Genomic DNA, 12,523 nt, shown 5'->3' with positions numbered 1-12,523 from the left:
ATGGTGAAGCCCAGGATTCAGATGGTGTGTTCCTTCTACCCTGCCCACCATCCTCTCTGAAGGGTGTTAACTTATCCTATCTTTCTTCCTTGTTTTTCACTGTGTGTTTCAACTGTTTTAATGAACAATGTGATTTGGACATCTAAATGAGGGTGGCAATTGAGAGTCATAATGCGCTACACCCAGTGTGATTCATCAAATGGGCCCCTGTTGACCGAATAGGAAGAAATTGATGATGAGAGAAAGTTGATGGTGAAGGTCAGTGATGGGACCTTCACCAACCCCCATCCCAAGATTCTGGCACAGAAGCAGAAAACAGAGGAATTAAACCTAAATGGAAGAAAGACAGAAACTGAGGGGGAAGTTCTAGCTTCAGAAAAGGAAGCTTCTTCATAGGTGTTTCCCCCAGTTCTCAAAGTTGCCATCCCCTCCCATGTCTTCAAATTGCATAGAGGTCTTTCGGAGGCATCAAGTTCATTGCCATGACATTGTCTGTATGTTAAAGTCTAAACTTGATTAAAATGAAAAGTTTCAAACCATAAAGCAATATTAGACTGATTCTTGGGCCACCTGCTACTTAAAAGCCCTGATTAAACTACCATATTTCCCTATATTCTAGAATGGCCATAAACCATTTTAGAACTCAATTTTTGAAGATCTGCTGTTATTTTGATTCATCTAGAGGATTATTATGTTTTATGTGTATTCTTGTTGAATAGGATATTCTTAGTCCCAAGTCAAATTGTCAAGGTTAAAAAAATAAAAGGAATCAATAACTAAATGTTGCGGGAGAAGGGAGAGTTAGAAGAGGTACTGGGGACTGAATTAGAATGAGACATGTTCCATGCTTTTATAATTATGTCAAAATGGATTCTACTATCATGTATAACTAAAAATAATCAATTAAAAAAAAAACTAGGGCTGATGTTTTGGCTCAGTGGTAGAGCACTTGTCTTGCATGCATGCACTGGGTTCGATCTTCAGCACCACATAAATAAATGAAATAAAGGTATTGTGTTCATCTACAACTAAAAAAAGTAAAAAACAAAAAATAAATAAACTAAATGGACTGTTTCCATTCCAAAGAAGAAAAGTTAGGCCTCGGGAATCAGATTATTCTGTACTATAGGAGGAGTGAAGGGAAAGACTTTATAGACAGGAATTGTTTGCATCCACCTAAAGAATTTTCCCTTCTAAAACTGCCCCTTCCCTTCCTCTGTTACTATGGTTACGATAGGAGTCACAGTGGTGGTGTAATATTACCCTGCTCCCTGGTCGCTGCTGATTGGTCCAGGACCCAAATTGGACCAATCAGAATCCCTCCCCAATAATGCTGGCTTTGAAAGGCAGGCTGTCATATCTTTGCAGATGGCTGCATTTCCACTCTGTGGGGAAATGGAAGGAGTCAAGTGCGGAGCAAATGTGGCAATAGCAAAGAATAGCTTGGAATCTCATGGGACTCCAGCATCTAGTCCCGGGGTCTTGAACTCCACTGCATTCCATGAAATACTTCCCATACCTCTGTATGTTTAAAAACTCCTTGCCTAAGCTAATCTGTATTTCTGTCACTTGCAATTAAGATTTCCTAATAAGTCCCAGAGATAAAGCATCTTTTGCTCTGCATACTCTGTAACGAAAAGAGACTAAGTGAAGTGAAAACCACATAAAATGAAGTCATCTATAAATTCTGCCTCAAATGTGCAGAATCTGCACAACTGGCACACTAGCCCACTGTAACCCCCACAGATCTCAAATATGGCCAGAAAAAGAAATTGCATTGAATCTAAAAATGAGCTTCACTGTGCTGGCATAATTTTGGTGTTAGCAAGCTAAAGACATAACATGGGCTTTTCCTTTCAGAGGTCAGCATCTATACCTGGCTGGCTGCTCTACTGTCTGAAGGGAAATTTAGTAGAGCTAAAGAGAGATCCAAGAGTCAGTGTTTCCTTCACATCAAAAAAGGCATCTAGCAAATACATATCTTTTAGAAAAGTGGTTTTAGGTATAAAGGAACCCTCATTATAAGGAGTTAAGTGTGTTTTCTGCACACTTAACTACATGAAAAACATCATATCCAGGACACACACACACATCATTACTAAGACTCATGTTTGAGAAGATCACATTATTGTCCATTCTCATTTTGCAAATATGGGACCTGATGCTCTGAAATGTATCTAGTCTGAAGTCCACAATCTGGCTTTTTGACCTCAACGCATGTGCCTTTTAACTACTTAAGCTTTTGTTATAACTGCCAAGGACTATCCACCAAACTCAAGGGTATGAACTAATAAAATGCCTAACCCACAGTGTGCATGGAATTTGTTCTAGATTGACTATCAGGGAGGTGGGAGGTTGGTGAGACACTACAAGCAAATGTCCTGTGGCACAGAATGTGCAGGTCTTTTCTGTACTCCCAGATCAGATCAGTCCCCGGTGCCTGACACAACACATATTCAATGACACTCCCTGATATGTTCTAAGACCCTAAGCTTTAAAAAAATAAGTCTCTTCTTATGAAAATTTTTGATTATGGAAGATCTCTTTTAATTATCATAAGTATATTGTTTTGCTAATTATAAATGCAATTCATGCTCTCTCTAGAAAATTCAGGCATTTCAAAAGTATGTAACATAAGAGTTCCTGAAGATCTTACCCACTTCAGACTATCTGTCAAGGGTAAGAATCCCCCAGACTATTTTCTATGTACATAGTAATGTATTATTTCCCTGCAAAAAGAATCATTTTTGTTTGTTACTTTATATTTTACTATTTTAGATTTTCGTTTTCTTTCTATATTGGGGGGTGGGTACTAGAAACTGAACCCAAGGGTATTCTACCACTGAGCCACACCCACAGCTCATTTTATTTTTTTATTTTCTCTCTCAGTTGCTAAGGTTGGCCTTCAACTTGCGATCCTCCTACCTCAACCTCCTGAATAGCTGGGGTTATGAGTTTGTGCCACTGTGCCCAACTTCGTTTCCTTTTCTTCTATGCACATATGTTTTGCATTATTTGTACTTGTTACAGTGACCCTGTTGTTGAAAGCAAAAGCTGGACCTACTACTTAATTGCTATGGGACATTGGGGATGATTCTGGTCTCGGTTATTCCATTTGGAAAGTGAGGATAATCACAACACTATCTACTAAACAGGGCTGCTGGGGGATGTGATGACTTGGAATTGTAGCAAGAGTTAAATGACGTACATTATTATTGATAGTATTCTTATTACTTTTGTCATTTTAAAATATTTTTAATTTCTTAATTAGAATGAACACTCAACTTTGCTTACTTATTTTCTCTTTGGCATCACTTATTCCAGTCTGTTAACTCTTCCTATTGAGTTTTAAAATTTGTATTATGGTTTCGCAAGGGTCCTTTATACATTAGGGAGCTTAGGATAAGAAGAAAATTGTAAATATTTTCCCCACTTGCAAATAATTTCATATGGAAGAGAAGTTACAAAAAAGGTACTGCTCAAGAACACGGAATTTGGAACCAGTTGAGGTCTGGTTCAAATCCACACTCTACCACTTACTTGCTATGTGGCCCTGGGCAAGCTGCTCCCTTCTCTAAACCTCTGTGGGGTTGGCAGAGTTCTAAAATGGTCCCCAAGGTCCCCGTCTCTTGGTGCATCCACCTTGTATAACCCCATCCCGTAGAGTGCAGGCAGCACCTGAGGGAGTTGTGGGGCATCACCCCCATGATCAGATTACTGAACACAGACTTCAAGACCATGGACTTCAAAAGGGAGAGCATCTGTGTAACCTAATCTAATATGCTGAGCCCTTGAAAGGAATCTGATGTAAAGGAGATGCTCCATTGCTGGCTTTGAAGATGGAATGGTCCACACAGCAAAAACCTGAAAATGACCTCTAGGAGTGGACAGCAGCCCCAGCTGACAGCCAATAAGGGAACGGTGACCTCCCAGAAACTGCAAGAAACTGAATCCTTCCAACAGTCTACGTGAGCTTGGGAGAGGACTCTGAGCCTTAGAGAGAACCTAGTCCACACTGACACCTTGATTTTTGTCTCATGAGACCCTGAGCAGAGATCCCAGCCAGATCATGTCCTAACTTCTGGTCTACACAATTGTGAGCTAATGAATGGGTACTGTACATGCTGCTAAATTTGTGCTAATTTGTTACTCAGCAATAGAAAATTAACATACTCTATTTCCTCATCCATAAAATGAGAATGAAACAAACTTCATGTATCTTGTGATGGAAATAAATTCAGCCAGCTCTCATTATCCATGGGTTCTGCATCCACGGATTCAACCAGCTGTGGATCAAAAATAATTGGAAAAAAAATGCATCTGTCCTGAATATGTACAGACTTTTTGTCATTATTCCCTAAATAACACTGTATAACAACTATTTACATAGCATAGTTGTATTAGGTGTTGTAAATAATGGGCAGAAGATGTAAAGTACTCAGGAGGATGTGCATAATGTACTATGCCATTTTATATAAGGAAGCTGAGTGTCCAAGAACTTTGATATCCACCGGGCTCCTAGAACCAAACCCTCCAACCCCAACACCACAAATATTAAGGGATAACTGTGCTCTCTTCCATGCAGGGCTGCCACAGTCTGGCCTGGAGAATGTTCAATAAACAAAAGTAAATGTACAAATTCAGCATTCTGCAGCATGGAGGGGGTCACAAGAAACACTGACCTGGCCTGGTGAATTTTGAGCAGCAGAGACTGTCACTTTAACAAGTTGTGAATTTAGAGCACCTCAGTCTAGCCTTCAAGACATTCAGATATGCTGAATGTTTTCCAGCTTTCCCAACAAGGGGCATGGGACTAATCAGAACTTCATGGAGAAAGAATCTACTGCCAGAAGACAAGTTCTCCTGAACTCTCACTCAGTGGCCCTCAGGAGTGGTTGTAATTTTCCCCTCTTTGTCAAGGAATGAGACTCCTTTTCAATAACAGCATCAAGTTTTCCTTTGAATAACTGCTTCTTCCCCACTTCAAGTGGTTCTAGAGGAAGTGCCAATTGAAAAACTTTGTCCATCTGGCTCCCTACCATGGAGGAGGCATATTACAAAGACCTTTCTAATCATATTACCCCATCCTCTGATCACAGTGACTGGTCAAAGCATAGCTACATGATCCAAGCCAAGGCAATCAGAGTCTTTTACTGGAATTTTGAATGTAGACCCTGGTAGCAAAAATTTTTCACTTTTTTCCTGGAAACGTGGTTCTTCATGACCATCCTGTCATTCCAAAAAACGAAAACAAAACAACAAGAACAACAAAAAAAGTTCACATGTAGTAGGAAAAATATGAGACAAACCCAGAGAGAAACAAAGCTGAGAAAGGAAATGCATCCCTGGATGCAGCTGTACCTGAAAGCTGCAACCTTGGTTCACCTCAGTTTACAAGGGCAATCAATTCCCTTCTTTACTTGAGCTTTTTATAACTAATAATCAAAGGATCTGACTAATACACTGGACCTTGTTTTCCTCATTTAGATAAGGAAAATTAAAAGGTCAGGGCTACAATGGTATGCCCTTCTAAGTCCAAGTCCAGAAATTTTTTCCCAAATAGCACAGGCAAAACTAAAGACCAGCCACTAGAGAATAAGAAAGTCACTAAAAGTTCAGCCCCAGTACTAAAACAATACTTTGCACACAGTAGGTCCCTGCTAAGCATTTTCTAGTTCACTTACAGGGCAATGGCTGGAGCTTTATCCTTGAGAATTTCAAGTCCTAGTATGAGTTCCCTCCTTGAGTCAGTCTCTCTCTCTCTCCCTCTCCCCCCCCCTCTCTCTCAACAGGAGGAGCTGTATAAAACATTTTCATTAGGAAGGATGGAAATTCTGAGCTCAGCACTTCCCCATCCAGATGGGGACCAGATGTGCAGAAAGTACCTGATAGAAGAACATCTAGGAGCAAGACACCCCACCCCCAGGGTCCCAACTCCTGGATCTTCTCATTCTTCCCCATTCTGTTCTGGTTTTACTCTGGTTTAAATGTTCCTACCAAGATTACCCCAACCTAAACCATGCTCTCAACTTATCTCCATGAACGAATCTACCTACAGCACCCACAGGTATGGTCATAGATAGGCACAGCACCACCCCTTGCCTGGGGAGGCCCTAGAAGATCAGAAACACCTAGAATCTCTGCCTCCTTAGCTCAGCATGAGAAGGAAGGGCTGAATATAGTCAGCAGCAATGGCAACCTGGGAAAGGGCTAAACTACTTGGGAAGTAGAAGGGACATGTCATCCAAGCATCACTGGTTCTTCCTGTGCCTCTGCACAGCCAAACCCTCCAGCAATAAAAGAAAAATCCCCAATGCAACTCCTAATGCTTTAAGGACCAATGCTCTAAAGAGAGCATTTCCAGGGAAGGGTTTGGGGGCAGGTGGAGGGTAACAATACAATCCACTCTATAAGAACTTCTTTAACATTATTCTGAAATCTCTCTTTTCCCCAAATGTCTCATCTAGAACAACATGATTCCTGTTCCTCATGGCTTTCCACTTCATTGCTCACCACTGTGTCCTGAGCCCCACCCCCCAGATCCACAAATGCCCAGGACCTGAGTCAACAAACACAGAATGCTTTCTCTTCAGAAGCTAAAGAGGAACAGGATTGCAAATGCTTATAATATAATGTGTTTCTCTGCCAGGTACATAAACATGGAAAAGCTGCTAGTACAGAAATTCTAAAAGCTTCCTTTCCAAGTCAAGAATAAAACAAAGTGTTCACAGAAAATGTATCCTGCCCTAGAACAGCATGCACAGCTCTGTCTAACAGACCTGAGAGTCAAATTTCATTACAGAAAACGCATCGGCTAGAGGATGCCTCAAACATCCTCATCCTGGCAGCCTGGGTCCTTCATCAATTTCAATTACCATAATGACGATGATGAAGAGTGTCCTGGTTAGGAGTGAGGGTGTTTCCACTTGGCTGAGTTCCCTTCCACTCCCACCATGTCACTGAGGATTCTACTCCAAGGTGGAGAGAGACTGATTTAGCCACAGAGGAATCTGGCAGTCGATCAGGCCCCAAGCCTCTCCCTCTGGTGTATCTTGATGCCAGTTTGTCTAGCTTTACAAAAAGCCCCAGGTCCAGAAGAAATCAAAGCAAGAACATGAGACCAAGCAAACCACACAGCTGACCCAGCTACCTAATGCACTATATTCAGACAAGTTAATGTAATGCTGTGGGACACTCTTATGAGTGGGCTAAGAATTTAAGTAAGGGCTGATAGGAACTTGAAGTTGATACTGCATTAGATTTGGAAACCTACTTGGTTGCAGTTAGCTCAGGGCAGGTTTTGTCCCCCACCCTGCAGTGCATTACTAATTTAAAACATCACTGTTATCTTAGATTTGGCAAAGACAAGGCAAACAGAGTGTCACTGAAGACACATATATTCCTAATTGGTTCCTTCGAGCAGCAAATTCTCTAAACAAGAATCATGCTGAAAATTTATAAAACTTTTTAAAATATTATTTTTAGTTGTAGTTGGACACAATACCTTTATTTTATTTATTTTTATGTGGTGCTGAGGATGGAACCCAGGGCCTAACATGTGCTAGGCAACTGAGCCACAGCCTCAGCCCCTATAAAACTTTTTTTAAGAAGAAACAGTAGAAGAAGTCCAAGGACACAGGTAGGGTAATCAATTATCCCAGAGAGCCTGGGACCAAGGGGTTTCCCCAGGTGCAAGACTTAAAACCAGGACAGTCCCTAAGTAAACTTGGGTGGCTTGTTGCCCTATATATATATTCACTGCCCTCAGCCAATGACCACTCTTCAATTAGGAGAGCAACACTGAAGGGAGGGTGGATAAGGAGACCTCCGGAAACAAAGTCTTCAAAAAGACTAATCTGCTCACAGGAGATCCAATTTCTTTATTGTCCAAAATTGACTATACATATCAACTTCCAAAGTGTGTACAGCCTGTTGGGTCAGTGAAAGGTTTCATGGGCCATGATTTGGGGCATTCTTGCAAATTCTATCAACTCTCCTTGTGAAGTCTCCCTGCACATCAACACATCAAAGGCTCTAAGAAGCCATGAAGTGATGAATATATTTAATTTTGTGCATTCAGAATGTCCCAAATTTATTTGACCACACAAGCCATTTTTTCACTTAGTGGTTATGATCATTCAACCGAACACACTTTGAGAAATGGAGATCTTATCCATTAAACCATAAACAACTTAGGAAGCACAAGACTTGTATTCAGTAAGCCTCGCACATCTATTTCAGAAGTCAACACATTTCTCTTTGTACTCAATGAAAAGTACACTGTAGTCTGAGTTAAAATAGTGCTGTGATCTACATTTATTTTTAATAAGACACCTGGAGAAAACAAGTGAGATCTATGTAACATTTTACAGGATGAACAGTCAGAATCGTAATTGAAAGACAGAAGGCTTGAAACCCAATCTGAAGGCAACATGTGGTGTTTGTGTCAGATGGATGTGAGAGACAAATTCATTCATTCATCCATCTACCCATCCATCCATCCAACTAGTTAATTAAGTATGGATATGCCAGGAATTGTGCCAAGCCCAGGGATATAGTAGTAACAAAAGAGAGGGGTAAGGTATCTGTGCACCTCCTGCCTGGGGGTTCCAATCTTGAATTTCAGTAAGTCCTAACTAAACATAATGATAAGAAAGTGCAGGATACATGCAGTGGGGAGGGGACTCAAGCTCAGATTCAGAAGGGTGGCAGTGATAACTTCCCAGAAAAGGTGATGTCAGAGCTTAGTCACTGTGGATGAAGTGGATGAGGGGGAGTACAGGGGTGCAGTGCAGGCCAGGAACACCACACCCAAGGGTCTAGAGGTGACATAGCTCAAAGCCTTCCCTACAGAGCAAAGGTCCCTCCCACCCCAGGTCAGTGTTAGAACTGATTCTAATGCACAGCAGGACCTCCTGGCACTGTGACTGATCACATTATCATCCCTGTTATATCAAGGGTAATATAACAGACTACTGTTCTGTGATTAGGAGAACTTAATGATTCCCTTCCAGTCTGTTTAAAGCCTTCAGACTTTAAGAAAACAAAGTTCCCCATGAAAATACAAATCTGCATATTAGCAGAATGCACATTTCTCACTTCTATTTTCCTTCATTGCACATGGGCTCCTTCCAGGTTCCAAGGGAAGCAACCAATGCCCACCCCAGCAACCATAACCCTTCTCAGCTTCTTCACAAGACACTTCCTACATCCCATGAAGTTTGGGGTGGGCTAATGTCAGCAAATGCTTTTGGGCCACTTCAACTACAACAGCTGATGCAAACATAACCTCCATGGGGAGTAAAACAGATGCTTTTTTGGTGGAAATTTATAAGTTAATCAAACCTCACAGCGACCTCTCTGGAGGCTGGAGTACATATCTGGAACAGGACCTTTAACAGCAGGAGCTGCCCAGGGCAGACACTTACCCCTCTGAAGTTCCAAGCTTTGGGAGAGGGAAACATGGGAAAGTTGTTCTGCCTCTGCCGTTTAGGCCTAGGAGAGGAGAAAAGACAACACGTTCATTATTCATGGAGGAGATGCTTGGAAGAGATCACTGGTTTCAAATGCAGGTTTATCACAAAGGAAAATACCTGAAGAAAAGGACAAGGTGAACTTGGTGACTGGAGTTTTCTCTAGTTTTGGGCTGGAGGTTTTATCTTCAGCAGCCCAATTCACTACATATTCCTTCCCAACTCCCCAGGAGGAAAACCCCACGGTTCCACAAAGTAATCCATCTTTTGTCCAAAAAATAAAATCTAAAGTGCCCTCGGGATGCAACTAAAAAGTCAGATTAAACTCACCATCTTTATTTGTCACAAAGAAACCAAACAGAGGCAATCTGGTGATATCTAAGGCTTCAGCCTGGAAGTTCCCAGTTGCATCACACTTTGGGGAGCCCCAACATCTCCACGGAGGTCAGATGTGATTTCCAAGTTTTTAAAGAGATGACCAACAGGACATATGGCTGCTGCATAACAAGTCAACATTGGTATTCTTGTCCATTAACTTCTCTCCCAGAATCAAGCTTCCTGGGAGTGGTACAGGCAGCTTCAGGGTATGTCAGGGTGAGAGGCCCTGATTTCTGTCTTGCAAATGAGATCAATTTTGTAGCTGCTAACCAGACCTACAGGAATATCTTTTCCAATATTTTGAAAACGTGATGCCTGCCAATATAGATACATGCACATTTCATGCTGGCTGAAAACATACCTGGAAAAGATCCACCTTGGACTTTTCCTGAGATTTTACTCAAGCTGTACCCAAAAGGTGTTAGTTATATGACAGTCACCTTCACCTTGGGCTCTCTGCTATAATCAACAATAACACAAGCAGAAAGTACACAGTGACCAGAGCCCAGGCTTTTCGGTATGTCAGAGCAGAGTAAAAGATTGGTTGGCTCTATCATGCAAAAGAGAGAAATAAAGTACAAGATAATTATAATAGTAGCATCAACTAACAGGTATTAAGTACTTACAAAAGCATATGTTAAGATTTTATATAGTTAATCTCACTGATTTTCACCCTGTGAACTAGGGTTCATTATTATACCTACCTAATAGATAAGAAAATTGAGGGTCTGAGGATGTGGTTCAGTAGTAGAGCACTTGCCTAGCACAGGTGAGGCCCTAGACTCTACCCCTCGCACTTCCCCATCTCCAAAATAAAAACTGAGGACCAGGGATGGGAGTCCGATCTCAACTGTCTGTTCTCAAGTCCCTTGATTTTTGATTAGCCATATGACCCTGAACATGAGAGTAATTTCTTGAGCTTTAGTTATTCTATGTGCAAAACAGGGGAGATAATAACCACTAGGTAGACTCAATAGGTAAGGATTCTAACTCAGTAGATGACAGCACTCCCTCCCTCTTTTCCAAACCCAGCTCCCAGAACAGTATTCAAGTAGGGACATGGGAGTAGCAGAGCTGGGCCAACTGGCCAGAGTCTGTGGGAACCCCCATCAGACATGCATTTTAATGAAGCCTTTCCTGCCTCGCCCTCCGCTGCAGCCTCCCATAACAACAGAAACCCAAGTCAGTAATATCTGGAGATAAACAGAGGACATGTGGGTAGTAGATTTAATATCCTTCTCTATTAAGTAGCATATGGGTGTAAGTTCTTCTGAAAAGAAATTTCTATCTTCAAGAAAAAATTTTATATGTCAATAATACTTCTCCCAATTACAACTGGGTTTTGCCTTCCTAATTATTTAATGGGCTTCACTGCTTCCAAAACAATAATACATACCAGGACATTTGTAAAAATGTGCCCTGGTTTTATAGGTTGCAAGCTAATGCTAATTATTTCAACAATTAATAGTAATTCAGGTAGAGGTGTATCAGGAACTGAGCACTTTACCTACATACACCAAGCCTCACGATAACTTTACAATAGGTTATAACACATTATATGATGTGTGACTGGAATAACAATGGTGTTATATAATACTTTATATATAAAATATTGTCATGAGATCATATACTTTCAAATAGATTATAAATTTATAATTTTACATAATGTAATTTTATAATATATAATATGATATAATGCAATGCTATGATTATAGCACTTTACAGATGAGTTAAAACAGGCTGAGAAAGGTTAAAGCACATAACAGAGGTCAGACAGCTGGCAGGCGCCAATCGGGAATTCAAACACCAATGCTGATGCACCTGACTCTAGATCCCGAGGCTGCAGTAGACAGGGTGTTAGGAAGAACAAAGCCTGGGCGTCTGTGAGGGAAGGCACCAGTTTAACAGGGTTCCTCATTACCAGGTCTCACAGCCAAAGAAAAAGCATCAAGCCAATCTATCAACTTGAGTTGAGCCAATCTGCCAATCCCGCACAACTTGAGACCCCTCCCCCCACCACCTCACCTGGAGACTCGCTGATACACAGGCTGTCCCTAATTTTTAGCTCCCACCCACCTCTCACTTCCCACCCCCAGCCAGACTTCCAGATATTCACATTATCAAAGAATCTAATGGGCCCATCAGCCCTGGGTGTATTTCTTTCTTTCTTTCTTTCTTCTTCTTCTTTTTTTTTTTTTTTTTTTTTTTTGGTACGAAGGATTAAACCCAACTTAACCACTGAGCCACATCCCCAGCATTTTGTATTTTCAGACAAGGTCTCACTAAGTTGCTAAGACTGACTTTGAACTTGTGATCCTCCTGCCTCAGCCTGCTGAGCAGCTAGAATTACAGGCTTGTGTCCACCACGCTGTTGTTTCAGAAACAACTTCTTCATATGGGCAACAAAAGTCCAAGCAATATGACACTTAGTTCTGCAGGTTTCCCATGCACAAACACATGCAGTTGGGCTGTGAACGGAGCTTAGAGGAGGGATCCAAGTTTGAGTGCAGCCCTCTAGCACCTAGTGTGAACCAGGCCTTAGTCGGGCACACGCTCATCATCATTAAGCACAGCCTTCTGTCCAGGCAGCATTTCCATCATGCTTTAGATGTCACGAGGACCAGGCTGACTGGCATTGCCATTCCCACAGGATGATGGGAAAGCCAGGGGGT

At 41.5% G+C, this 12,523-nt stretch overlaps 1 protein-coding gene across 3 annotated transcripts in view; it reads right to left on the bottom strand.

Annotated features, from left to right (window-relative positions):
* The window catches only part of Arhgef3 (Rho guanine nucleotide exchange factor 3), a 311,883-nt gene that overhangs the window by 192,202 nt on the left and 107,158 nt on the right, over window positions 1-12,523 (bottom strand). For all 3 annotated transcript variants that reach the window (XM_078038366.1, XM_078038365.1, XM_005317224.5), the window contains one exon: window positions 9,429-9,495. In XM_078038366.1, coding sequence (XP_077894492.1) covers window positions 9,429-9,464 — 36 coding nt within the window. In that variant the 5' untranslated portion in view covers window positions 9,465-9,495. The remainder of the gene's footprint in view (window positions 1-9,428; window positions 9,496-12,523) is intronic.

Source organism: Ictidomys tridecemlineatus, chromosome 2 (assembly GCF_052094955.1).
Source record: "Ictidomys tridecemlineatus isolate mIctTri1 chromosome 2, mIctTri1.hap1, whole genome shotgun sequence".
Classification (NCBI taxonomy): domain Eukaryota; kingdom Metazoa; phylum Chordata; class Mammalia; order Rodentia; family Sciuridae; genus Ictidomys; species Ictidomys tridecemlineatus.
This window is presented reverse-complemented; position numbering and strand designations above follow the sequence as displayed.